The sequence below is a fragment of the Elephas maximus genome, chromosome 1 (assembly GCF_024166365.1).
Source record: "Elephas maximus indicus isolate mEleMax1 chromosome 1, mEleMax1 primary haplotype, whole genome shotgun sequence".
In the NCBI taxonomy this organism is placed as follows: Eukaryota; Metazoa; Chordata; class Mammalia; order Proboscidea; family Elephantidae; genus Elephas; species Elephas maximus.
In genome coordinates this window covers 107,261,376-107,289,336 of record NC_064819.1, presented here as the reverse complement: position 1 = coordinate 107,289,336, position 27,961 = coordinate 107,261,376, and the positions used below count along the sequence as shown (strand labels likewise).

Here is a 27,961-nt window from a genome sequence, read left to right as displayed (position 1 = left end):
CAATGCTGTTTTAGCGCCATAGAGATTTCTCACTTTTCCCTTCCCTTCCCCCCAACCCCCCAACAATCCACTGGCTACCTTCTCTACATCAGAGAATACTAGTGTCTCTTTTCCTGGAATATGGCGTCCCATACACAGGGCTGAGGGGCTTTAACCATCCTAAGATACCTGGCCTTTCCTCTTGGCATGCCTCTGGAGAACACAGAGACCCTGATCCTAACCAAGCGGCCAAATGATCCTCCCTTCTACCTCTTCCTTCCGGGCACTCCCATCACAAATGGCTTGAAGAGAGGCGTGAATGTCACGCTGGACACACATTTATCCTTAGCAAAGCAACACTGCAAATGATGTTAAGGGATCCATCCACTGATGTAATTATTTTAGCAATAATTATTGTTAGTTATGTGAAAACCACTTCCTATTTATATAACGATTACTGCAGAATTTTGATATCCTGTCTGCTACTGCTTTAAGGAGCCTTGGTGGCACAGTGGTTAAGCGCTCAGCTGCTAAATGAAAGGTCAGTAGTTAGAGCCCACCAGCCGCTGCACAGTAGAAAGATACAGCAGTCTTCTTCCATAAATCCTGAGACAGTTCTACTCTGACCTATAGGGTTGTTATGAGTCAGAATTGACTTGAAGGCAATGGGTCGGGTTTGGTTTACTACTTTAAGGGGGGAGGGGGGAAAATTAAACCATAAAGTAAGGAGTCTAAGTATAAATTCTAGACCCCAAAGAAAAATCTGTTAAGGAGTTTTATACCCTACCCTTACCTCCCAGACAGACATTTCACCCTCTGGCAGTTTCCCTAACAATTTGGGTAGGATCACACTCGGGGGGCAGGAATTCAGAAGGGGTTCAGGGTGCTATTTTACAGAAAAGGTTACAAAAGTGTTAATATAGTTTGGTCAAATGTGTGAACCTAAAGAGAAGCATGCTAATTTCAGAATAAATCTTATGTAAAGCAGTCTGTGGTTTTTAAAGCAGTCTTCTTTAACTATCTCCTTAGTCCAGCAGAAACAAAATAAATTTAACGATTAAAGAGAATTTCCTGGAGACTGAGGCTCATTTCCTTTTCGTTGCTAAGTGTGTCCCATGTGACAGGAGGAGTGGGGGGCTAGCGACGTCCATGACTAAACTTCCTCACTGATCAACTTTAATTAGTAACTGTTTGGAAAGGACAAATCAACGAAAATTCTCCCTCTTCACTGGTTAGGCTAATTTTTGATTATTTGATAAAATTTGTTTCAACAGAATTCCTACTGAACACTTAGCCTTTTCTTCTGGGAAAAGCAGCCATTCTTATTTGCAAAATCAAGACAATCACAGTTGCACATTTTCCCAAATCTTTGGCTGTATTGCAATGGTTGTTTCATTTTGTAATCTCCAACTAAACATTTCCTAACCATGGATTAACAATATAGTTACTGACTGGTTTCTTTTAACAGTATTTATCCAACATAACAAAATAAACTGCAATTTGTTATACTTTTTTTTACAAAACATTTTATAAATATTTTTACAAAATGTATACAAAGCAATTTCAAGTGAGACATACTATACAAATGAAGGTATTTAAGCAAATAAAGCCCACACCACACTGACAGTGAGTGACGCGTCCTCTTTTAAGTCAAGTCAGTCTGTAAGGCCTCCCTAATCTAACAAAGTCTACTAAATTCTTCAGAGCTAAAATATTTCTTTGTCGTAATTGCCAGTTTAAAATCTGCTTCATCTTTAGGCAGTACTTAAGGACACAGGAAATCAAATGCTTCATAACTAATTCACACGTTTCCACAACAACAACAGAAAGAAAAAAAAAAAGAAAATGATTTTTTGTTACTGAGTACAAGTAATCCTAAAACTTAACTTTGACTAATGAACCTGAACAACTGAATGTTGGGCGTCCCAGGCTGAACTCTCACCCTTCACCGGAGAGGGTTCGGCATGCGAGTTATGACCCATGTGCGCATAACCTAATCACAGGAGTAAAATACATTTTGAAATCTTCATTTGTCATTATCTAGAATCTTTCCTCCATAAAAAGTAAACTTACATACAAGGACACAAAAATTTACAAGTTTCATTTTGGTAAATTAGGCTCTCCATTTGCTTGACAAAGGTTAGGGCTAAAAACCCATTAAGATGGTTTATAGAAAAGCTAGGGTGGGGGTAGCAGGGCAGGATGGGGAAGAGAGAGAGTGACCAATGTACATGAAGCTTGTCTCTTGAGAATTCCACTGATTCGAAGGAATTAATGTAACTCATCAGCAGCCCTGGTAAAGGCTTCCAGGCATCAAGTTCCACAACAAGGAGAATTTGATCAAGAGGGACCATCTTTAAGTCTTGCTAGGAATTATGGAAGCATGAGACCTAAGAGATGAAGAGCCTATGAAATCATGGGGGGTCAGGGCAGGGTGTTACCCCAGGGCTGCCCCAACAGAAGGTTCCAACTGGAACACCAACTTATCTTTCTAATATGTTACAATACGGGAAAAGGGGGGAAATCTGCAACTTGGACATTGGCACAAATAAGGAAAAAATGGTAACCCTAAAATGGCCCAGTTTTTCCAGTTTCTCTTGGCCAGGGAGGAGAGAAAGCACCCTGCTTTTGTGAAGACTGGCTGTCTCACAGGGTGTGTGTGTGGCGGGGCCTGCTTTTGTGAAGACTGGCTGTCTCACAGGGTGTGTGTGTGGCGGGGCCTGCTTTTGTGAAGGCTGGCTGTCTTGCAGGGTGTGTGTGTGGCGGGGCCTGCTTGTCTAGCAGGGTGTGTGTGTGGCAGGGCCTGCTTTTGTGAAGAGGCTGTCTTGCAAGGTGTGTGTGTGGCGGGGCAGGGTGGCAGGGACAGTGTAGGTCTTCTGTTGCCGTTTTTAATAATCAGAAGCCTTCCTTTCCATCGCAGGCTGGGCTGGAAAAGAAATGGCCAACATGTTGACAAAGGGGGTCATCCCCATCCTGGAGATAGCCAGAAGTAGATCCTGGTAACACGTTAGAGTGGAGTCTAGTGGGTGCGCCTCTAAAGCCAGAGAGATAAACAGTATAAATGAGAGGGCGTGCACACACAACAGTGAGAGTGAGTGTGCACACGCTGTAACCAAAATGACCTCTGGATGTGAACAGCTCACTCATATACACACACGCATGTAAGTATGCATATAAAATACCATTATGTTGATAACCCAATGACAGCAGATAACTAATGGTTACAATGACACTGAGAATGAAAGTACCAACAGAAAGAGAATGACCTGGGGCAGGTATATAAGAAGGAAAAAGGGGAAAGCTCCCTGAAAGGAAATATAAATAAATAAAGCAGTAGGTCGTTCTCACCAATATGAGCATGGGCCAAACACAAACCGTGACAGGGTGTATCCTTTGGCTCCATGGGGGACTCCCCGGGTCTCAGATCTTTCCTTGCAGTGGTGGGCTGGCTGGTGACCTTTGGTTTGTCTGTGTTTTGGTTGCTGCCGGGGTAACTACTGTTCTCGGACAGCAAGAAGAATAAAACAAGGCCAAAGTCCCCTTGAAGTTTAAACTAAAAAAATTACAAGGCTGTTTTCAAATATAAGTGCTTTTGATGCTTGGCTATTGTTGTGGGAGAGGGAGGGAAGAGACACAAAACAACAAAACAACGAAACAAAACCCAGCAACAAACAACACACCACAGCATCTGTTGATTAGAGCGAATTAAAAAATGCAAAACTCTTTGTTTTTTTTTTTCCTTAACAGTTCACATATATACGCTTTTGCATATATACACATGAAAGCCCTCTGGGCTCTACCCCAGCCCCCCTGTACACTGTGCCACGTACTGGTTTCCACTTTCCTTTATTTAGCCCAGCAAAATTATTTCAAGAAATGCTGTTGCAACTAAGAACAGAGCATTCCCTAAATGGACTGCACCATGGATACGCTCAGAAGCGTGAGGTTTTGCTCCAGGAGCATCAGAAAAGCACTTGAATGATGAGCAAGGAAGCCCTGCAAACGCCCTACTGGTACACTGCTAGCTTTTTCCGTCAGGGCTGCAGGGTCCCCGGCAAATCAGCCACCAACTTCCTGCTCACACAGGGCTGTGTGGGGAAGGCCAAGACAAGTCTCCCCTGCAACCGAAAAACACCCCCCTACCAAAAAACCACCAAAAATTGGAGATACAGTGGGATATACTTTAAAAAGTAGCTTCTATCAGTCCTGTTTGATTCTCTTTAATAAGTCTGTTCTTTTCAAATGACTCTGATTGTCAGAATTTTACCCAGGGCCAAGTATACTGTGATCTCATTGAGTTACAGTGTTTTTTAAAAAAATAATAAAGCAAGCAAACAAACAGAAACAAATGACTCTAAGCACTTTTCATAACACTTGAAATGTGTAGGGCCTATCAGACTGCTTCCTAACAAGGATTACTTTTCCTAAGGATCTCCCTGTAACCACGACGAGTATTGCTCTTAAACAAAGAACGGGATTGAGATTAGAAAGAATAATTTGTGATGAAAGACCAAGCAGGCTGGAGACAGGAGACCATTTCCATTTGCTTTTGCCAGGAGAGAATGTAACTTGTCCAGGGCGGGGGTCTGCAGGGTGGGCCGGGGAAGGACTGCTGCTATTAACACTCTAGGATACTATTTACAGCTGCTTCTAAAATGGAGTCAGTTTCTACAACGCCTTCGCTGTGGTCCGGGATGAACTTTTCCAGGCAGTTTTCCTGCAAAGCCATTGGTGAAAAGTTGGGAAAATCTAATTCAACAGAGCTGCTAACCGCGGGGTCACTTTGGGGCTGCCTCCCGGCCTTTTTGAGTTCCAAGATGTTCTTAAATGTTGTTTCTAGACTCTTACTGAGCTGGAGGTCTGGCTGGGGCTCGCCTGACCCTTTCATGATGTCTGTGTGTAAAACTTCATTCTTTGGAGAATTCCTCAGAGTTTTGTCTTGGAAGGAATTGTTACACGTCATCTCCAAGTGCGAATCTACTAGGATACTTGAGAGCTTGCTCTCAGAACTACGATCTGGTCTGGATGAGGTTTTCCGGTGCCCTTCGGGGCCGGGAGAGCACTCACTGGCCTTCAGGGAGTCTCTCCGGCTGGTTTTCTCTTCAGACGCACTCCGGTATTGGACTAAGCCCGCTTTGTCAAATTTCAGTGCTCTGCCGAGGCATTCAGTTTTTTTAGAAATGTTTCCTTCTGCGGAGACCACGATGTGATTAGGCACTAGATGAAACTGGTCATGATTCGTGGGTTCTGCCATGCCTGGTTTGGCTCGGTCTCTGCTCTGGGCCTTGGCTGTCAGATGTAAGGAGCTGGTTTTACAGCCATGCTGGTCACTCCTACCACGTTGCGTCTCATGAGTAGCTTTATCAAGTTTGAAGGAACAACAGAAATCAGCCTGAAAGCCATCTGAAAGCGGGAAACAAAAAGAACATGAATGAATCAATGAGAAAGTAAGGACTATATGATGGACCCTCAGTGGGTCAGGTGAAGAGGGCAAGCCCATCTCACCCCACCGGCTGAGTCAATCTATTTCTTGTACAGGAACACGCAGAAGCAGGACTCTGAGAAACAAGTTAACCAGCTGCCGTCAATTGATTCCATCTCATGGCAACCCCATGTGTGTCAGAGTAGAACTGTGTTCTATAGGGTTTTCAGTGGCCAATTTTTTGGAAGCAGATCACCAGGCCTTTCTTTCAAGACACCTCTGAGTGTCTTGAAAGCCAAGCACGATAACCATTTGCACCACCCAGGGACTCCACAATACTGAGAGGTCATCCCATAAATGTAACCAAGGCTGGAGAGCTGCAGCTTCCAGATGGGAAGCTTAAACCTTTTTGAGAAGGTAGTTGCTTAGAAAATCAGATGGGCAAAAGGCTCCGCTTAGTCCTGATCTCTTAGTGTTATTTTCAATCAGCTTTTCATTAATGAGTACTTTGAAACAGTCTACAGAAATTAGGTGCTGGTATCAGCCTGAACCTTAGAGTCAAGGGCCCTGGAACGGGGCTCTGGGGCCATGGACACCTACTTGTCTTTGGGTGTGAGGGCTTCAGTCCATCTAGACGCACTCTAAGGGACCCTGGCATAACTAGGTGCACTTTGCTGGGAGCACAAAATGAATGGTCACACGAATCCACAGTGATACCTGCTTGGCAGGAGAGTGGAGTGTGGAGGAGCTGTGCCTGTGAGTGAGTGCTTAACTGTGTCGGGATCAAAGAGGAACAGGAGGACGGCAAAGGCAGTGTGCCTGAGGACTGAGGGGTTGACAGGACAGATGGGGCTCACTCAAGGTCAGAAAAGGTGCTCACTCTGAAAGTGATGGTAATGACATAGGGCTTGGATGACATTATAAAAACCACAAAGAATACGTACAGGATGAACATAAATTTGTCCACCAACTCTCAGCACGTGAGATCTCAGAGATACACCCTTGAAACCTAAAAAGATTATTCCACCCGACAAGCACTGGCTCTGCAGGCACTACGCAGAGGTGAGTGACAGCACTGCCCCGCCCGTGTGGCACTCAGTTGTGGGGCTGTGACAACGCAGAAGGGTTCATCCATGAGCGCAATCTGCCCAACGGCCCCAGGATGATTTCAGGCTCCAGGAAGAGGGGACGGAAGTGTATCACGCACTGTTCTCTCCCTCACTGGGATGATACGAGGCCCTTCCTAGGCACAAAGCATTTCTTTCAGACTCTCCCTTTAGACAAAGGATGTTGTGTTGTTTCCATGTCCCATCCAGTTGATCCCAACTCAGAGCAACCCTATACGCTGCATAGGGTTTCCTAGGCTGTAATCTGTACAGGAACAGATTGCCAGGTCTTTTCTTCCCTGGGGTAACTGGTCGGTTTGAACCACCGACCTTTTGGTTGGCAGCCAAGTACTTAACCATCGCACCACTGGGGCTCTTTAGACTAAGCATGCTGTGTGCTGGTGAGTCAATTCTGACTCAGAGAGACCCTATATGACAGAGTGGAACTTCCCTATAGGGTCGCCTAGGCTGTAATCTTTATGCAAGCACATCGCCAGGCCTTTTCTCCCTTGGAGATGCTGGGGGGTTTTAACCTTTCGGTTAGCAGCTGAGTGCTTAACCACTGTGTCACCAGGGCTCCTCAGACTAAGTATAAGGATCATATATTCTCTTTGGAAGCTTCCTGAGCTGTTATCAAGCACAAGGCAGAACTTTAATACTTAAGTCAGAAGAGATATTAGGGGAATGGAAGTGAAGCCACGGGAAATATTGTTCAATAATAGGGAAATTAATTAACTAAGCTATCAAATTAATATATTACAAATTTATTGACTATTAATTTGAAGACTATAGCAATATGATAAAAACTTGAGATGTGTTAAATGAAAGGAAATCAGAACATAAAACCACATTTAGCATACGACATAACTATATATAAATGACATACGTAAGTTAGACCAGATTGGAAGAAAAATTAGAGAAATTAGAACATTTCTTATCGAGGATGGTGAAAGTATGGCTAAATTTACATTCTGTGAATTGTTATTATGTTCCTTTGAAAATATTTTTTAGACAACAAGAAAAAGATAGACATCTCATTTTTTAAAAGGCAGACCGTGGGTCAAATCTAAAATACACTTTTACTGTACAGAATCAAATCTAAAATATAGGAAATTGATGGTATGAGAGAAGAGTACTTAAATAAGGTGTTTTACTGATTTTCCCCCTCATGCTGCCTTGCACATAGCGAGGCACTCAATAATATGCTGAAGTTTAATTGCTTCTGGGAAGGACTTAGTTCAGTTTTCAAAAAATAGAAGAAAGGTTGAGAATTTTAAGTTTACAATAGGGAAAAATAATCACTTAACTGAAGGAAATATTCTAGCTTACATTTTGTAGAATGTAGACCTTCTCAAACCAACAAAAACCAAACCCATTGCTCTCGAGTTGATTTCAACTCATAGTGGCCCTACAGGACAGAGTAGGACTGCCCCATACACTTTTTCCAAGGAGCGGCTGGTGGATTCAAACTGTCAGCCTTTTGGTTAGCAGACATAGCTCTTAATCACTCCCACCAGGGTTTCCTTAGAGTATTCATACACATGCCATGAGCCATGGCAGTAGCTCTCCCCGATTTTCACGCTGATGTTTCTTACCAGGGTCTACAAGTGCCAGACGCTTGTCCCGGGACAGAGAGGCCCTTTCTTCCTGGTTGAACATCCTATCAATCATCACCATCTCAGCAGAGGGATCAATCCGCTGAAAAGGAGAGAATCCAGTCATTTCAGAGGCCTTTTATCAAGTAAAAACATCTCACTGTGACTTTGAACAAATGAAGCAACCAGAAATGAGAATCTGATATTCTGGTTCTAGTCATGTGCCATTTGGTCTCATTATCCTAGTCACATATGATATATTTTTTATTTTTGGTAATTTTACAGGTAATTTGCACACCGGTACAAAATTCAAAAGGTATTAATGGGTATGTGAAAAGTAAGCTGCCCTTCTTTTTCTCCTCTGTACACCCGTTACCACCCAGTGCCTCCGCCGGAAGTATCCTCTTGCCTAGTAGCTTGTTAACATACTCTCCAGAGATATTTTAGGTTACACATAAACATGTGTATCTTTCTTCATTTATTTTTGTACACAAATGGTAGCTACCATCCACACCGTTTTACACCTTTCTTTTTCCCCACCTCTACTTAACAACGGAGCCCTGGTGGTACAGTGGTTAAGTGCTCAGGCTGCTAACCAAAAGGTTGGCAGTTCAAATCTACCAGGTGCTCCTTGGAAACCCTATAAGGCAGTTCTACTCTGTCCTATAGGATCAGACTCGACAGCAATGGGTTTGGTTTAGGTATTTTTTGGACTTAACAATATATTGGAAATCTTTCTGTTAGGATACAGTTCAAATCCACCAGCTGCTCCTTAGAAAGCCTATGGGGCAGTTCCACTCTGTCCTATAGGGTAGCTATGAGTCGGAATTGACTAGAACTAGATGGCAACAGATTTGGGTTTTTTTTTTTGGATACTTAAGTTTTTTTTAATTAAGGCTTTCCTTAAAATTATCTTTTACTGGGCAGACTCAAATCTCAAATTATATTTCTGGGTCTCATTTAACATGAAAACTCATAGCAGATATATGACAATCTGGCCAAATGGTCCTTTCCTCAGAAATGATGTTGTTGTTAGTTGTCATGTCAATTTCAACTTACAGCCACCCCATGTGTTACAGAGTAGAATTGCTCTACGGGCGTTTCTTGGCTGTAATTTTTTTTTTTTAATTGTACTTTAGATGAAGGTTTATAGAACAAACTAGCTTCTCATTAGTTAGTACACATATTGTTTTATGATGTTGGTTAATAACCCCACGACATGTCAATACTTTCCCTTCTCGACCTTGGGTTTCCCGTTACCAGTTTTCCTGGCCCCTCCTGCCTCCTAGTCCTTGTCTCTGGGCTGGTGTGCCCCTTTAGTCTCATTTTGTTTTCTGGGCCTGTCTAATCTTTGGTTGAAGGGTGAACCTCAGCAGTGACTTTATTACTGATCTATAAGGGTATCCTGGGGGCCATACTCTTGAGGTTTCTCCAGTCTGTCAGGCCAGTAAGTCTGGTCTTTTTCTGTGAGTTACAATTTTGTTCTACATTTTTCTCCAGCTGTGTCTGGGAACCTCTTGGCTACAATCTTAACAGAAGCAGATCACTAGGACTTTTCTTCTGCAGTACCATTGGGCGGGTTTGAACCACCAACCTTCAGGTTGGTTGCTCAGTGTAAACCATTTGTGCCACGTAGGGACCTTCTGCAAATGATAGAGAAATGATAGAGCTGGTCTTTTTTTGACTTCTCTAAGTTTGTTTCTGAAATGGTTGTCAGCATGAGACTACTTGAGACTCTGGAGGCGAAGTTTTAAGTAAATATATATACATACATATACATAGATATGTATGTAAAAACCGAAACCAAACCCGTTGCCGTCCAGTTGATTGCAACTCATGGCGATCCTATAGGACAGAGCAGAACTGCCTCATAGGGTTTCCAAGGAGTGGCTGGTGGATTCGAACTGCCAACTTTTTCTGGTTAGCAGCAGAGCTCTTAACCACCGCACCACCAGGGCTACATATATATATATATATATATATATATATATATATATATATATATATATATATATATATATATATATATAATTTATTTATACATACACATATACACACGCACGTATTTACACTATATTGTACACATGTATAGCATAGTTCAATTAATCTCCCAAAGAAACATCTTTAGACTTAATCTCAAATTGAAAACGAATTTTAAGACACCAGTTAAGTATGTTATAGTCACGTAAATTAAGGCCTATATGATTTTAGAACTGCTTATAAAAATCTCAGAATAGGTTTGGTCTTTCCACCATTTCCTGAGATAGCTTCTTTTATTAACTGATGTTTTAAAATTAATTTCAGTTTCTTTTTGAGGTGATGAAAATGCTCTGGAATCAGCCAGTGGTAGTAGTTGCATAACCGTGGTAATACGCTAAAAACCACCAAACTGTACACTCTAAAATGATGATGCAGGTTGCTGTTTGGCTTGGTGAGAGGCAGCACACAGCATCAGTGTGGACTGGGGACCACCAGAAGTCCTGGTCTGTATCCCAGCTCTGCGAGTTACTCTGCAAACTTACGAGCTGTATGATCTGGGGGGAGTTATTTAACCAAACCCCTGTAGTTGTTGTTGCGAGCGGCTATAGAGTGGGCCGGACTCATGGCAACCCCATGTACGATGGAACAAAATGCTGCCTGATCCTGCGCCACCCCCACGATCGCTTGTGGATCGAACCATTGTGATCCACAGGGTTTTTGCTGGCTGATTTTCAGAAGTAGATTGCCAGGCTTTTCTTCGTAGTCTGTCTTAGTCTGGAAGCTCCACTGAAACCTGTTGAGCAACACAGCAGCACATAAGCCTCCGCGAGCGGTGGGTGGTGGCTGCGCCTGAGGTGCACTGGCTGGGAATTAAACTCAGGTTTCCTCCATGGAGAGCAAGAATTCTCCCCCTGGACCACCAAAGCCATGGTTTTCTCATTTATTAAACAAGACAACAATAGCACTGTGATCGACTGTGTAAAGTGCAGCAAATGTTAGCTGCTATTAGTAGTAGTAACAGCCAAGTGTATGTTTTTCTACAGTCTTAAATATCTGTGCCTTCTAAACTATATTCTGAAGACATAATTTCTTGAACTTCTCTCTGAATTAGTAGCTATAACCTGTGGAGTTTTAAAAAACAAATACGCTGGAAGCACAAATTTTACCATGGCATCTTCTAGGAGTAGACATCTGTATTTGTTAAGCATAGCTTGAGTTCTTTTTAGGAGCTGAGTGGCAACTGTTTCAAATTCATTGTCCACTTGAAAAAAGAGAGAGAGAAAATAGTAAGAGAGTGTGCATCACCCACTAGGTCTTTTATTTCTTAGGACTGAAATGCATTACTTTTCCAAAAGTTCTGTTATTCAAACACGGCTTCTCCATGGTGGTTTTCTCTTCTTAGATTAGCTTTCCCCTGGTTAAGCATTGTGCTTCTGCACTGCTTTCTCTCACTGCCCACTGGTATGTGGGTGGGCACAGAAACTCATTTTAACATTTGCCTATTTTAACTTCAATGAGGAAGCTAAAAACATGATACCTTTAAACACAGTATATAAAGGAAAACCATAAAACTGAGTCCAGTAACTAACATCAATGAATAGACAATGATCTACTAGTTTAGATGATCTAAGCCTCCACTCCCTTCCAATCGTGTAAAAAACTAAAACAGGCAAAAAAAAATCAAGTCTAGCTGTCTCGGCTGGGCAGACCATTTTAGGTGAAGACACAGCTAGTTCATGACACCTTGCTGGTCATGGTCCTGTGGCTCTGTCCTTTGTCTGTCAGTCTCCAAAGGTCTCACATTTTCTAATTCACTCTCCTTCTCTGAGTCTTCATACCCCCGCTTAAGGCTGGATCTTGGCCCTGTTCCCTGGACCACACAGGGGAAGCACAGAGTGGGCTGACATGGCCCACTGCAGTCAGAGATCAGAGACCCCGGCCGGGGGGCAAGCAAGGAAGGGGCTAAGGCAGCAGAGGGTCACTAATGGAGTCAGGGATTAGGAGTGGGGTGGGAAGGAGGGGTAGAACTAGCTTCACACCTGGAAGACGCAGCAGGACCAACCATTAGAATGGGCTGGCTTCTAGGTTGGGGTCAGGAGCCCTAGTACATCCTAACCTTTTTGCCAGGTTCTTGATGTACAGCATTCTCTGACATCTACATCAGCTGATTGACTCTCTTTGGAACCTTAGGGAATTCTTTTAGGGGCTAAAATATGTACCTAATTCATAAGGCTGGTAGTAACAGCTAAGAGTATGCATTCTGTCTAAAGGCAAGGGCTATGCCTACATTTCTGGGCAGGGTACCTAGTCCAGAGCCATCCCATCTGCAGCCGGCGGTCCAGACAACGCTGTGGATTTACTGCGCCCAAATTGATCAATACAATACTCTGGCATTTCAGTATCCCTTCATAGAATATTGAGAAGAGTAAGTCACAACCCTAAGTATGGACTGAGAAGTCAAGTAAATTGGGAACAAGTTAGGTCTGTGATTAAAAAAAATAAGCTGGTGACCATGTGGGGGTTGAGCAGCTCTCGTTCATCTGTGGGGGTATCCAGAGGAAGGCCTCTGGTGTCACAGTGGCTTGCCCAGGTGACAGGCTGCTTACCTTTCCTCAAGTCCTCCTCGGTGGGCATGGAGCCCTGGCACACGTGGTAGGAGAGCAGCCTCTGCACTGCGTCACTTAGTGATCGGAACTGACTCTTATCGGGGGTCACAGCGTGGGCTTGGTCCCTCTGTAACTGCTGGAGAATGCTTGAAAAAAGATAGTTCCACGTCAGTGCCGTGCCATGTTAGGAAATCTAATCGTGACAGTTACTTGCACGGAAAGAAAATGAGACATCCAGAAATGGTATTATTCACAACATAGCAGTTCTCAGAGTTTTTTTTTCAGTTTTGTATTTTGTATGCCAGCAGTGGATTTTAGCCTTTGGGCTAAGTGGGCCCATGCTAACATTTCTCTTCTAAACTTAGGAGTTTATCAAACCATGCTTCTCCTCAGAGACTCCTAGGTCACTGAAAGGGCTTCTGGCATGTTAAAAACACAAAGAATTATCCACCTTAGGAACAAGAGCAGACAGTAGGTTCAAACTACCTCTGATATACTCATAGGTCCTAATGAAAACAAACTAGGAAAAAATTTTCAAAGTCCATTGTTATAACCTGACTTTTGTGGGATATGGAAACCCTGATGGCGTAGTGGTTGAGCTACGGCTGCTAGCCAAAAGGTAGGCAGTTCGAATCCACCAGGTGTTCCTTGAAAACTCTATGGGGCAGTTCTACTCTGTCTTATAGGGTTGCTATGAGTCGGAATCAACTTGACGGCAACGGTTTTGGTCACAGGTTTTCTGAGATATTATATTTACTGAAGCTTAGGAAGCCCAGAAATGTTCACAATTAATCTGTCATTTCCAAAGGTACTCACAAAGCTCCTTTAGTCAGCTGTTTCGCAGCAGGCCTTTTTTGTCCTCCCGTATGACTGTCCACCTAAAGACAAAGGACAAAATACACCTCTTATTATTCCCTCTTGTAGAAAAAATAAGCAGAATACATTTACCCATAAAGGTCACTATGCTTCAAATATCCTCAACTGCCTATCAAGGGCGCATGCTAAGACTACAGAATTTGCCTGCAAAAAAAAAAATAAACGCGTCCACGGACCCCATATAGCAAAGCTGTACTGTGTCAAGGTTATACAAGCCGTCAGTTCCTTAGGACTCAGTTTATGCCTTAAAGCTTGACTCTCTAACTCCCTCTGCAAATGCATCATGACATTTCTGAAGAAATATATTTGTGGGTACCAACTCCATGACATCTGAAAAATCAAGATACCACTGAGCTCCTCTTCTAGGTGTTCAGTAAGGTAGCAAATGCTTTTGAGCTGCTGTTGAGCATAGTTTCTGTGTGTGATCTAGTAGGGCGTTCTTTGCTTTACATTAAAAAATTTTTATTTCATTGCTGTTGAGAATATACACAGCCAAACATACACCAATTCAGCCGTTTCTACCTGTACAGTTCAGTGACACCGATTCCATTCTTCAAGTTGTGCAGCCACTCTCACCCTCCTTTTCTGAGTTGCTCCTCTGCATTAACATAAACGCACTGCCCCCAGAGCTTCCTGTCTAACCTTTCGAGGTGCTGCTAGTAGGGCATTTCTTATGTCAGGGAAACAAATATGTTTTATGTCAGAGCCCTGACAACTGAACTAGATCCTTCGCTGGGTTCTCCAGGTAGGCCCAGGCCAAAACAAGTTTCATTACCCTACTAATTGGCAAGTTCGATGGGAAAGAAACTAAGACCTTAGTAAGCGGAGATCATTTTTTTTTTTTTTTTTTCGTTTCTAGACCAGTGGTTTGAAATGTATTGAGGTTTATGAGCCAAACTTGGGTCAAAAGACAGCTGCAGGAAAACAAAAATCTCTCAGCATAACTAAGAAGAACGAATCCGCTTTTGATATGATAGTGAACTGTAGCATTCAATGGTAAACTACATTTCTGAGTGCCTACTATGTGCTGACTGCTGGTGTCTTGTTCATTCATGAGTAAATGACAGCACTGTAAGTATGTCAGAAAATAAGCAGCCATATTCCTCCTAGAAACACCACCAAGGCCCGGCCTACCGGGAAGGTCTCAGTGACCATGCTCCTGAATACCTTGTGGCCACAGGGTGACTGGTTGATTGTGCCCACGATACCAGACAGGAACCCTGAGCAGAAGGTGACACTAAACATCAAGAAGAAGCTATTCAAAGTCTTCTACCTGCACAGTTGGCTGGACAGGAGACGATCCCACTACTTTTTCCTGCTGCGCCTGTGTGACTCCTAAGGACGCCGGGATACCTTTGCTTCCAGAATCCTGCCCTATTAGAATTAATACATAAGACAATGTTCAACAGAAACAGAACACCAGGCTTATCATCTGGCCTCCAGAGCCCAGTGTATACAGATTACGCGAACATTCTAAAAGGGATTTCTTTACCGTGGGTGCTTGCTGTGAAGAAGGAGACTACAGAAGTACATTTATTAACAAGCTCTAGAGTCAGAGGTAAGGATTATTAAAACCTATTTAGGTAGTAAGTCAATAGATAGGTAATAAATACAAATAAATCAGTGGCAATAAGTACATAAAAGCTGAAATGCTATTGCGTTGGATTATCTGTAGTCTGAGGAATAGGCCTCATGCCAGTAAATACGTCAGCTCTACAGAACCTCAAAACACTAGAACTTAGGAAAAGGGGGGCCCAAAGGGTGGACTGACTAGGGACATTAAGGCTTTTGTCTTTTGCGGCACTAACTGAGTACTGCAGGTGTTCAAAGCCTTAGGGAAAAATAGAAGAAACAGCTCACAGGTTTTCAGTCTCAGGGGGATTCCAAACATACATATGTGAAGCAACATGAAGATAACTACAGAGTCCCGTGTGTCACATGATACAATACAAGATTTCATTGTTTCTAAGAAGCACATTTTTTTTTTTCACACAGTGTGTCAGAATGCAATGAGAAGTACGTTTTTCTTTTTCAGTGGTATATAAAATGATGCCACATCTTACAACTGATGGTATCTAAGTGTTTACACAACATGGGATATTATCTGTGTGGAAAGGAGATAGGAAAAAGGAGCGATTGGAGTGGAGGTGAGATTATGGCAGGCAGAAAGCTTGCATCCAGAGTGAGGCAGGAGAGGATTCCCCCGTGGGCACTGGGAAGATGGGGACATGCCGAGGAGGGCGGACTACAAAGGCTCCTGACCTGGCAGTGCAGTGCTCAGGAGGCCCGGGATCTGGGCTGGCCTCAGGCCATCTGTGGTCTTGGAAGCTGAGATGGGGGAAGTCTGGTTCAAACTTTTTTTCTGAGCCTGTGAAAAATATTACCAAGATGGAAAAATTAATTTCATGACTAAAAGCTTTAATAGATTACTTAAAAACCAATTCTCTTAATGCCTACCTAGCGTTAACCCTCAGGGCAGATGGCAAAGCAAGACAAAAAGCTGTAAAACACGATTCACCTGTCACATCAGGAGAACTGCAAAGTGCAACTTTTAAAATCTACAGACATGCTGAATTTTCTCAACCCCATTCAGTAGGGATGCTGAGCCGATACCAGAACTGTTCTCTTGCTCCCGGGGCTATTGTAAACGTGGTGCTGAGAAGCAAAGGCTGAGGCTGGGAATTCCCCACCAGTTTCTGTCCCAGGTAACTGTATATTCATAATATTTTACATTCCTAGGATTAAGATAAAGGAACCCTGGTGGCACAATGGTTAAGTGCTTGGCTGCTAATCAAAACGTTGGCAGTTTGAGCCCACCCAGCAGTTCCTTCAAGAAAGACCTAATGATCTGCTTCCATAAAGATTATAGCCAAGAAAACCCTATGGGGCAGCTCTACTCTATCACACAGGGTCACTATGAGTCGAAATTGACTTGATGACATCAAACAACAACAGGATTACGATACTTACTATGAGTTCCTACGTGGGGTCTGCACGGATTCCGACCATCCAGTCAGGGCCCAAGGGCCAACCCCAAAGCTCTACCGTCAACACTCATTGTTTGCTGGGTAGATGACCTAAAGTACTTGTCATCCTTGCCATCTGGCATGTTTCTAGTTTGTGTCACATCACCATCAGGTGGCATGTAATCAGGAAATGTAAATTCAATTTAATATTAAAAAAAAACAAAAACAGAAAAATCAGTTGCTGTTGAGTTGATTCTGGCTCATTGTGACCCCATGTGTTACCCTGAGCAAAATAAAATTACAAAAATTAATCTAACGTTCAAACTGTTGTGTGCTTCTTTATTATAAATGAGGAAGATATACTGGATGGTATTTAAGAATTAACAAATTCCTTTTAGCTCTAAAAAAGAAGTCTGTTACCTCTATAATGCATTTTAAGTAAGACTATAAAGGGCTTTCAAAAATTATCCTCAATTTTTAATCCTCTATGGAACTACAATTTCATAATGGAGTAGCTTTCAGAGTTTTTCTTTAGTTTTTACATTTTGTATACCATAGATGGATTTAGAGTTTAGCCTAGCCATCTCCCCCGGGGACTTAAGCTATGACCTTGGCCTGCGTATAGTGCTCCTACCAGCCATTCACGTGCGGGCACTCACACAGACCTCGGCAATGGCTGACCAGTGGCCAGCTGAGCCCATGCTAACATTTCTGTTCTGAACAATTAATTACTGATTTTTTTTCCTAATATAAAAATGGAGAAGAATTTTATATTCTTTCCCCTCCCCTCCCCCAAAAGACTGGAGGAGGCCACTGCAGAGTTGGAAATGGTCACCTTGCTCATCCTTCTATCAGTAGGGAAGGTCAAACCTGTGCCACTCAAGGTAGACAGGCAAGAAATTCTTAGGGAGAAAACTGCAAGGGGGAAGGTCAATGCCAAAATTTTCCTAGAATGAGGAATATAGAATCTCTCAGTTTTCAGAGCATTTTCCCTAGAACGTAACCTCATGCTGTCCTCCTCTAGGGAAGACCGTCACACAGAGACACCATGTTGTGCAGAGGCCTGGGACAAACAACAGTGCTTACAAGCCTCACCACAAATATTTTCAGGGGGTGAACACTAAGGGCCACCTTGAAGAAAAAACAAAACAGATAAAAGTTGAGAAAAATGTGGTTTAACAGGACACAGCCATATACTAGGTGAGACTCTGAAGTAATAAGATTGACAGATGTATAGACAATCAGAATTAGTATGTTCAAAAGACCAGTCCTTATAGCAGTGTTGACATACACAATATTTTCAGAATTTCTTTCCATATGTCTAGTTCACATGAAACAGAAGAAACTCTCCTTATTGTTTTAGAGCACATGTTGTTTTTTTTGATAAAAATGGCCTTACCCAGGCTGACCTCCCACCTTGTTGATCAGACATGGCCTGGAATGACTCCTATTAAGCAAATAAAACAAAATCCATATACACGTACATAGTGAAAGTATAAAGAAAAGCAAGGAAGAAATTACTATTAAGGTCAGGAGAACATTCAGCTTTAAGGGAGAGAGCGGCTGAGGTTGGGAAGGGACATGGGGATGGGTTTCTGAGGCACTGGCAATATTCTGTTTCTTGAGTCAAACAGTAGTTACATGGGTATTTGCTTTAAAATTATTTGTTAAGTATACATGTGGGCTTTATGTAGTTTTTTTAAATTGTGCTTTAGGTGAAAGTTTACAGAGCAAATTAGTTTCCCATTCAATAGTTTGTACATAAAGCGTTCTATGACATTGGTTGTTTATGTAGTTTTCTAAGTGTGTCCTATTTGCTAATAGAGAGAATTAATAGAAAAAAAACAAAAAAACTCCAGAAGAATCTAACATCCAAGCATGAAAATTTGCTATCATTTGAGGGTATTTTTAAAAAATACTATAGTCTCCAAAAACAAGGTAACTACTCTTCTAGGGACATCTGTCATTTGGATATGTTTTGGGCCTGTGTGGGTGTTGAGGCTGGCACCAGCACATTTTAATCCTCTAACTACTGCTTGTGGCCCTGACTGTGTCCCTCAGCAGCCTGAGTCCCTTATGTTGAGACTAGAAGAACCACTCCAAACTGTTATATTGTGTGGCAGGGGCGGGGGAGCGGGTGGTGATGGCAGAACCAGGATCCAGTGTGGAGCATCGCCTGGCCCCATCATCGGACTCTCCCGGATGCGCCATGTCTGCATGCTGGGAACCTCTGCCGTCTTAGGGACCACTGAGTCCACCTAAGTTCTCTGGTGAACTGCTCACTCCCAGTCCTCTTATTTGAGGCAAGGCTTTGTCTGCCAAGTTCACTGTTGTATCCCCAGCACCACAGTGAGCACGCAGTAGAGTTGCTGAATAAAAATAGTGGACAAATTCCACTGCATCATAAGTTACAGGGGCTCTCCCTCCTTCCTACCCAAGCCCCTCTGTCCCCGGGAGCCAATTTCCTCTCATTTCCCCCAAATTTGGGTTGCCCGCAGCTAACGATCTTTTCCAGAAATAAAACATACCAATCTCTTCCTTTTAGCGAACTCTTAGCAAAGGCTTGCTCAGGGAATACATTTTCTTCACAAATATAAAGGATTTTCAAGGATATTTTGTTGAGAGCTTGCCTCTGAAAACTCTGCTAATATCAGTGTACGACAATTTTAACTGAAGACCTCACGAGTTATCTTGATACCATGTGAACATGTATCAAAACCACAATGAACGAGAATACTTAATATATCACTTTCCCCTCCTCTGTGATATACTTTTAAAGAGGCCAATTACATGCTAGTAAGATGATAGTTGAGCCCTAGTGGTGCAGTGGTTAATGTGCTCAGCTGCTAACTAAAAGACTGGTAGTTTGAACCCACCTTTCTCGTGGAAGTAAGAGGTGGCAGTCTGCCTTCTGTAAGGATTACAGGCTTGGAAACCCTATGGGGTAGTTCTACCCTGTCCTATAGTGTTGCTATGAGTCAGAATTGACTCAGTGGGAATGGGCTTGGTTTTAAGATGATATACATCAAATAGTGGCATTTGATGAAAGAAAGAGACCATTTAGAGTCTGCCCAGCCCACAGTTATCTCTGGGAATTGTCCATTGCCACAGAAATGGGCCAGGGGCCAGCAAGGTGTGTTACCTGTCAGAGGGGAGGTAAAATCTAAAATTCAGGGAAGTCACACTTATCCCCCCACCCCCCTCTGCCATGTACAAGTGCCAAGCCTGCCAGCGGAGAGGCTGATCTACCCAGAAGGGTACCTTTTTTTCTTTGGACCCGGAGGAGCACTTTTTTCTAATTTGTATATGAGCCCTGTATACAGCAGTGGAGGCCCTGGGTGGTCACTTCCTCACGTTGCCAGGACCCTGCTCCTCTGGCCAAGGTTTCCTGAACCATGTGTAGTCTAATCAGATACAGTCTCTTGGGAATTTGGACTGCGGGGGATACCCAAGGGCAGTGGCTCTCAAGTGCAGGCTTATAGACTAATTAGATCAAGATCACCTGGGGGGAGCTTTTGAAAAATAAACTTTCTGGGTTCCATCCACAAAAATCCATTTAGAAATCCAATGTGGGGGTTAGGAATCTATAATGATTAAAATCTCTCCAGTTGATTCTGATGAATTGCTAGGTTTTGGAAACCGCTGCACTTGCTAGTCTGTTCAATGCTTGGCTTAGAAGAATGCAGAGCTGGCCCAAAGGTGGCCATTTTGGCCCAGGACAGTGAGAGAAAACAATGAAGGCAGGTAAGAGGCCATGCTCTCTTGATAGGAGAGCAGCAGAGCCTGGTTTCTGACTCTCACAAGGCACTACCCTATACCTTCCCGCTCACTCTTTTTTTTTTTTTTTTTATTGTGGTGAAAATATACATACCGAATCCTGGCTCACTGCTCACTCTTGTAACACATTCTCCTTTTTTGCTAAATGTGTTAGGGTGAGTTTCTGATACTTGCCACCAAAAGTAATCTGTCTAAGACATTTGGGTGTCCACTGGGTAAACCAGTTCCAGTTGCTGTTGAGTCGATTCCAGCTCATGGTGGCCCCACGTATGTCAAAGTAGCGCTGTGCTCCATAGGGTTTTCAGTGGCTGATTTTTCAGAAAGAGATCTCCAGGCCCTCTTCAGAGGTGACTCTGGGTGGACTCGAGCTGCCGACCTTCCAGTTAGTAATTGAGCACATTAACCGTCTGCACCACCCAGGGACTCCACTGTGTACACAGCACTGTGGTAATCACAGAGAAGGCAGCCAAAGAGACTGCACCTGGTCTTATCCTCTGAGAGCTTACAATCCAGAAAACACACACCCTTCCACACACGATCCATCAGTGCTGCTACAAGTCACACTGTCCCACCTCAACAGGGCCTTCACGCCTCTCCCGGCATCCTTTCTTTCCCCTGGTCAGCTTCTTTGCTCATTTCCCACTAAATTTTATTTCATTAATTTCAAACTGAAAAACCAGCTGAGAAACCATTCAACTTCCCACCACTGAAGCTACAACCTTACCTGCATCCCCATTCATCCTTCCCCTACTTCTCTGCTTTCCTTTCTGACCTAGCATCTTCTTCACCCCTCCCAAACTTGTTTTCCTTCCTCCACAGTACCACAGGATCTTTTTCTCTCCAGCCTTTACACTTGCTGTTTCCACTGCCTCAACATCCTTCACCCAGACTCTCTCTGCCTAGATAATTCTTATTCCTCCCTCAGTAGGTCTCAGCTCCCTGGGTAGTGCAAAAGGTTAACATGCTCAGTTGCTAATCAAAAGGTTGGAAGTTCGAGTCCACCGAGAGGCACCTGAGAAGAAAAGGCCTGTTGATCTACTTCTGAAAAATCAGCCACTAAAAGCCCTATGGAGCACAGTTCTTCTCTGACACACACACGGTCACCACGAGTCAGAGTCAACCTGAAAACAACTGGTTGGTTTAGGTCTCAGCTCAGAAACCACTACCACAAGGAAACTTTCCCTGACTATCCCATTCAGGTTAGGGGCTCTTTTGTGAGCCTGGCAATCTGACCTGCTTCTATTAAAAAAAAAAAAGCTTCTATTAGAGCACTTAAAATACTGGGCTGTGACTGTTGGCTTATCTGTCTGCTACCTGTTCTGGAACAGATGGTTGTATCATTGGGATTCAGCCCAGGGCTGGCACATGGTAGGCACTGTAATACTGGTGAATGACTGAGCCAATGAAGGAAACATTTTGCACAGCATGTGATTATATACCTAGTGGGCAGTGCAGTGGGCAGAGAAGAGGAGATGAGCAGAGAGACAGAAAAGGCTTCATTCTTCAGGGGGCCCTGGGTGGGGTCCTGAAGGGGGGCAGGCAGGGGTATAGACATGATAGGAAGTGACATTTGATGAATGCCAATCAGCAAAGGCTTGAGAGTCACAACGAGTGAGTCTGGCCTATGCAGGAGGCAGTGAGGGATAGGCCTGGCTCCTGTGGAGGAGGGTTTCTGAGTGGGCCAGGGATTTGTCCTTTATTCTGTAGGAATGGGAAACTCCCAAATGATTCTGTTCAGGTCGTCAAGCAAACAGTGTTTGAGAAAGATTAAGCTGGTGGAAATCTGCCTTTAGGAAGAGGCTGAAGGCAGATTAATCACCTAGACAATGGCTACAGTTGTTTAATGAAGAGATGGTAGGGTTGGAAGAGGCCTGGGAAATCATCTGGCTCAGTGGTTCTCCAGTCTGGCTGCACTTTAGAATCACGTGGGGAGCTTTCAAAAGATGCTGATGCGGGGTCCTCTCTGCAGTCTGTTGAAATCAGAATTCATGGGGTAGGGGGGACCAGGCACGCATATTTTTTTTAAAGCTCCCCAGGTAATTTTATTGTACAACTATGTGTTTGCATTTTAGAGAAGAGAACACCAGCGCTCAGAGAGTTTAAAGATTTGAGTCTTCGATCACACAACCAGTTACTGGCAGAGCTGGGCTATGCCTGTGTTCTGACTCCTGTGGCAACCCTTGTTTTCCCCATTATACTACAGTCCCTCTTAAGCTTTCGATCACTTCATATGCATGTGAAAGCTGGACAATGAATAAGGAAGACTGACACATTTGAATTAGGGTGATGGCAAAGAATATTGAATATACCATAAATTGCCAGAAGAACAAATCTGTTTTGGAAGAAGTACAGCCAGAATGCTCCTTAGAAGCAAGGATGGTGAGACCTCATCTCACTTACTTTGGACGTTATCAGGAGGGACCAGTCCCTGGAGAAGGACATCACACTTGGTAAAGCAGAGAGTCAGTGAAAAAGAGGACTGACACAGTGGCTTCAACAATGGACTCAACCATGCCTACTATTTTAAGGATGGCACAGGACTGGATAATGTTTTGTTCTGTTATATGTGGGGTTGTGTTGAGTCGGAATTGACTCAAAGGCACCTAACAACGACAACTTACATTCTAGCTAAGGGTATGGATATAGAAAGGGGGAGAGATGGCAAGTAGTATGGTATAGACAGCTAGCAGGTAAAGTCTGCCTTTAGGAGTAATTTGATTATGTTCTGAATCTCCATCTCTGAGACTGTGAAATGGGGACAATAATGCTACTCGTAGCTCCAAGGTAAGGATTAGAGACCCCCACGTGTCTGTCAGTTTGTCGTACTGTGGGGGCTTGCGTGTTGTTGTGATGCTGGAAGCTATGCCACCAGTATTCAGATAACAGCAGGGTCACCCATGGAGGACAGGTTTCAGCTGAGCTTCCAGACTAAGACAGACTAGGAAGAAGGACCCAGCAGTCTACTTCTGAAAAGCATTAGCCAGTGAAAACCTTGTGAATAGCAGCGGAACACTGTCTGACACAGTGCTGGAAGATGAGCCCCCCAGGTTGGAAGGCACTCAAAAGATGACTGGGAAAGAGCTGCCTCCTCAAAGTAGAGTCGATCTTAATAACTTGGAAGGAGTAAAGCTTTCGGGACCTTCATTTGCTGATGTGGCGTGACTCAAAATGAGAAGAAACAGCTGCAAACATCCATAAATAATCAGAACCTGGAATATACGAAGTATGAATCTAAGAAAACTGGAAATCGTCAAAAATGAAATGGAATGCATAAACATCAATATCCTAGGCATTAGTGAGATGAAATGGACTGGTATTGGCCATTTTGAATCAGACAATCATATAGTCTACTGTGCTGGGAATGACAACTTGAAGAGGAATGGTGTTGCATTCATCATCAAAAAGAACGTCTCAAGACCTATCCTGAAGTACAACACTGTCAGTGATAGGATAATATCCATATGCCTACAAGGAAGACCAGTTAATACGACTATTATTCAAATTTATGCACCAACCACTAGAGCCAAAGATGAAGAAAGAGAAGATTTTTATCAGCTGCTGCAGTCTGAAATTGATCGAACATGCAATCAAGATTCATTGATAATTACTGGTGATTGGAATGTGAAAGTTGGAAACAAAGAAGAAGGATCAGTAGTTGGAAAATATGGCCTTGGTGACAGAAACAATGCCGGAGATCGAATGATAGAATTTTGCAAGACCAATGACTTCTTCATTGCAAATACCTTCTTTCACCAACATAAACGGCAACTATACACATGGACCTCACCAAATGGAACACACAGTAATCAAATTGACTACATCTGTGGAAAGAGATGATGGAAAAGCTCAATATCACCAGTCAGAACAAGGCCAGGGCCCAACTGTGGAACAGACCATCAATTGCTCATATGCAAGTTCAAGCTGAAACTGAAGAAAATCAGAGCAAGTCCACGAGAGCCAAAATATGACCTTGAGTATATCCCACCTGAATTTAGAGACCATCTCAAGAATAGATTTGATGCATTGAACACTAGTGACTGAAGACCAGACGAGTTGTGGAATGACATCAAGGACATCATCCATGAAGAAAGCAAGAGGTCATTGAAAAGACAGGAGAGAAAGAAAAGACCAAGATGGATATCAGAGGAGACTCTGAAACTTGCTCTCGAACATCAAGTAGCTAAAGCAAAAGGAAGAATTGATGAAGTAAAAGAACTGAACAGAAGATTTCAAAGGGTGGCTCGAGAAGACAAAGTAAAGTATTATAATGACACGTGCAAAGAGCTGGAGATGGAAAACCAAAAGGGAAGAACACGCTTGGCGTTTCTCAAGCTGAAAGAACTGAAGGAAAAATTCAAGCCTCAAGTTGCAATAGTGAAGGATTCTATGGGGAAAATATCAAACGATGCAGAAACCAACACAAGAAGATGGAAGGAATACACAGAGTCATTATACCAAAAAGAATTAGTCAATGTTCAACCATTTCAAGAGGTGGGCATATGATCAGGAACCAATGGTACTGAAGGAAGAAGTCCAAGCCACTCTGAAGGCATAGGTGAAAAACAAGGCTCCAGGAATTGATGGAATATCAACTGAGATGTTTCAACAAACAGATGCAGCGCTGAAGGTGCTCACTCGTCTATGCCAAGAAATATGGAAGACAGCTTCCTGGCTAACTGACTGGAAGAGATCCATATTTATGCCTATTCCCAAGAAAGGTGATCCAACCGAATGTGGAAATTATAGAACAATATCATTAGTATCACATGCAAGCAAAATTTTGCTGAAGATCATTCAAAAATGGCTGCGGCAGTATATCGACAGGGAACTGCCAGAAATTCAGGCTGGTTTCAGAAAAGGACGTGGAACCAGGGATATCATTGCTGATGTCAGATGAGTCCTGGCTGAAAGCAGAAAATACCAGAAGGATGTTTACCTGTGTTTTATTGACTATGCAAAGGCATTTGACTGTGTGGATCATGACAAATTATGGATAACATTGCGAAGAATAGGAATTCCTGAACGCTTAATTGTGCTCATGAGGAACCTTTACATAGATCAAGAGGCAGTTGTTTGGACAGAACAAGGGGATACTGATTGGTTTAAAGTCAGGAAAGGTGTGCATCAGGGTTGTATTCTTTCACCATACCTATTCAATCTGTATGCTGAGCAAATAATACAAGAATTGGACTATATGAAGAAGAATGGGGCATCAGGATTGGAGGAAGATTCATTAACAACCTGCATTATGCAGATAACACAACCTTGCTTGCTGAAAGTGAAGAGGAATTGAAGCACTTACTAATGAAGATCAAAGGCCACAGCCTTCAGTATGGACTGCACCTCAACATAAAGAAAACAAAAATCCTCACAACTGGACCAATAAGCAACATCGTGATAAATGGAGAAAAGATTGAAGTTGTCAAGGATTTCATTTTACTTGGATCCACAATCAACAGCCATGGAAGCAGCAGTCAAGAAATCAAAAGACATTAGGTAAATCTGCTGCAAAGGACCTCTTCAAAGTGTTGAAGAGCAAAGATGTCACCTTGAAGACTAAGGTGCGCCTCACCCAGGCCATGGTATTTTCAATCGCATCATATGCATGTGAAAGCTGGACGATGAATAAGGAGAACTGATGCCTTTGAATTGTGGTGTTGGCGAAGAATATTGATTATACCACGGACTGCCAAAAGAACGAACAGATCTGTCTTGGAGGAAGTACAACCAGAATGCTCCTTAGAAGCAAGGATGGTGAGACTGCGTCTTACATACTCTGGACATGTTGTCAGGAGGGATCAGTCCCTGGAGAAGAACATCATGCTTGGCAGAGTACAGGGTCAGAGGAAAAGAGGAAGACCCTTAAGGAGGCGGAGTGACACAGTGGCTGCGACCATGAGCTCAAGCATAACAATGATTGTAAGGATGGCTCAGGACCAGTGTTTCGTTCTGTTGTGCACAGGGTCACTGTGAGTTGGAATCAACTCAAGGGCACCTAACAACACCAAAGGATTAGAGATAATAGGATAGCTCCTTGCACTGAACTGTTTGCTGTTTGTATGCTTATGATTTTCATTATCATTGCAAAGAATGGATATGGGAGGCATTTTCAAAGAAGAATTTATAGGATTTGACAACTTATTAAAGGTGTAGAAAGAAAAGAAAAGCCAAGAACTGAAATGAAAACACAGCAGTTCCACAGCAGGGTAGGCAGGCCAAACCACAGGGGGATGGGAGGTTAGGGAAGGGCGGGGCTGGAGAATGTAGAGAATTCAGTTGTGATCAACACACTATTTTGCCTACTTTTGTTTATGTTTAAAATTCTCCATAATAAAAAGTTTAAAAAATGAATGCAAAAACCCTTATCAACAACAACAAAATCCATGAGTTCATAGTGTCACTCAAAAAAGTAGGAGGGAGAGAGAAAGCTCTTCATGGAATAACGCCAGCCAAGAAATGTAGGAAGAATAATACAATTAGAAAAATCACCATTTTGCAGCCATCAATGTAAAATTTAGGTATTGTCATGGATTGAACTGTGTCCCCCAAAAGTATCTGTCGGCTTGGCTAAGTCATGATTCCCAGTATTGTATGAATGTCTACCATTTTGTCAGCTGGTGTGATTTCCCTCTGTGTTGTAAATCCTATCACTATGATGTAATAAGGTAGATTAGCAGCAGTTATACTGATGAGGTCTACAAGATTAGATAGTGTCTTCAGCCAATCTCTTCTGAGATATAAGAGAGAGAAGTGAGCAGAGAGACATGGGGACCTCATACCACCAAGAAAGCAGCACCGGGAGCACAGCGCGTCCTTTGAACCTGAAGTTCCTGTGCTGAGTTGCTCCCAGACCATGGGAAAAACGATGACAAGGACCTTCCTCCAGAGCTGACAGAGAGAGAAAGCCTTTCTCTGGAGCTGATGCCCTGAATTTGAACTTGTAGCCTACTAGACTGTGAGAGAATAAATTTCTCTTTGTTAAAGCCATCCACTTGTGGTATTTCTGTTATAGTAGCACTACATGACTAAGGCAGGTATGAAGCTTCAATGGAGTCTCAAATCATTGGGTGAGAGGCTGAGAACAGGAGTCACGTGATCTCAAATCATCATACCACCACCACCAGGAGAAACCCAGTGGGCACTATCTTACCCAAGTGATCACACTCAGCATCATCTGTAACGGGACAAACCAACATTATGTGCTTTGCCAAAAAATGTTTAGCCTGAATCAAATCATGAGGAAACAATCAGACAAATCCAGACTGAGGGACACTCTACAAGACAGTTGATCCAGACTGTTGTAGACTAAAGAGACATGACAAGTAAATAAAATCAGTGCTCTTTGATTGGATTCTAAAGAAATTGCTGTAAAGGACATTATTGGAAAAATTGAAGGAATTTGATATAATTTTAATGTATCAGTGTTAAATATCCTGCATGTGATAATGATATTTGGTTGCGTAGGAAAATGTCCTTGTTCTTAGGAGAAGGAGCCCTGGTAGTGCTGTGGTTAAACACTTAGCTGTTAACCGAAAGGACGGTAATTCGAACCCACCAGCCACTCTGCGGGAGAAAGATGTGGCAGTCTGCTTCCATAAAGACTATAGCCTTGGAAACCCTATGGGGCACTTCTATCTGTCCAACAGGGTCACCA

The 27,961-nt window shown here is 43.0% G+C and overlaps 1 protein-coding gene across 6 annotated transcripts in view; it reads right to left on the bottom strand.

The window, feature by feature from the left end:
- Positions 1–1,336: 1,336 nt before the first annotated feature.
- Positions 1,337–27,961, bottom strand: part of BICRAL (BICRA like chromatin remodeling complex associated protein) — a 99,946-nt gene continuing 73,321 nt past the window's right edge. For all 6 annotated transcript variants that reach the window (XM_049892293.1, XM_049892301.1, XM_049892283.1 and 3 more), the window contains 7 exons: positions 15,827–15,932; positions 14,838–14,938; positions 13,505–13,566; positions 12,689–12,834; positions 11,249–11,343; positions 8,103–8,205; positions 1,337–5,382 (listed from right to left, as the gene is read on the bottom strand). In XM_049892293.1, coding sequence (XP_049748250.1) covers positions 4,598–5,382; positions 8,103–8,205; positions 11,249–11,343; positions 12,689–12,834; positions 13,505–13,566; positions 14,838–14,938; positions 15,827–15,932 — 1,398 coding nt within the window. In that variant the 3' untranslated portion in view covers positions 1,337–4,597. The remainder of the gene's footprint in view (positions 5,383–8,102; positions 8,206–11,248; positions 11,344–12,688; positions 12,835–13,504; positions 13,567–14,837; positions 14,939–15,826; positions 15,933–27,961) is intronic.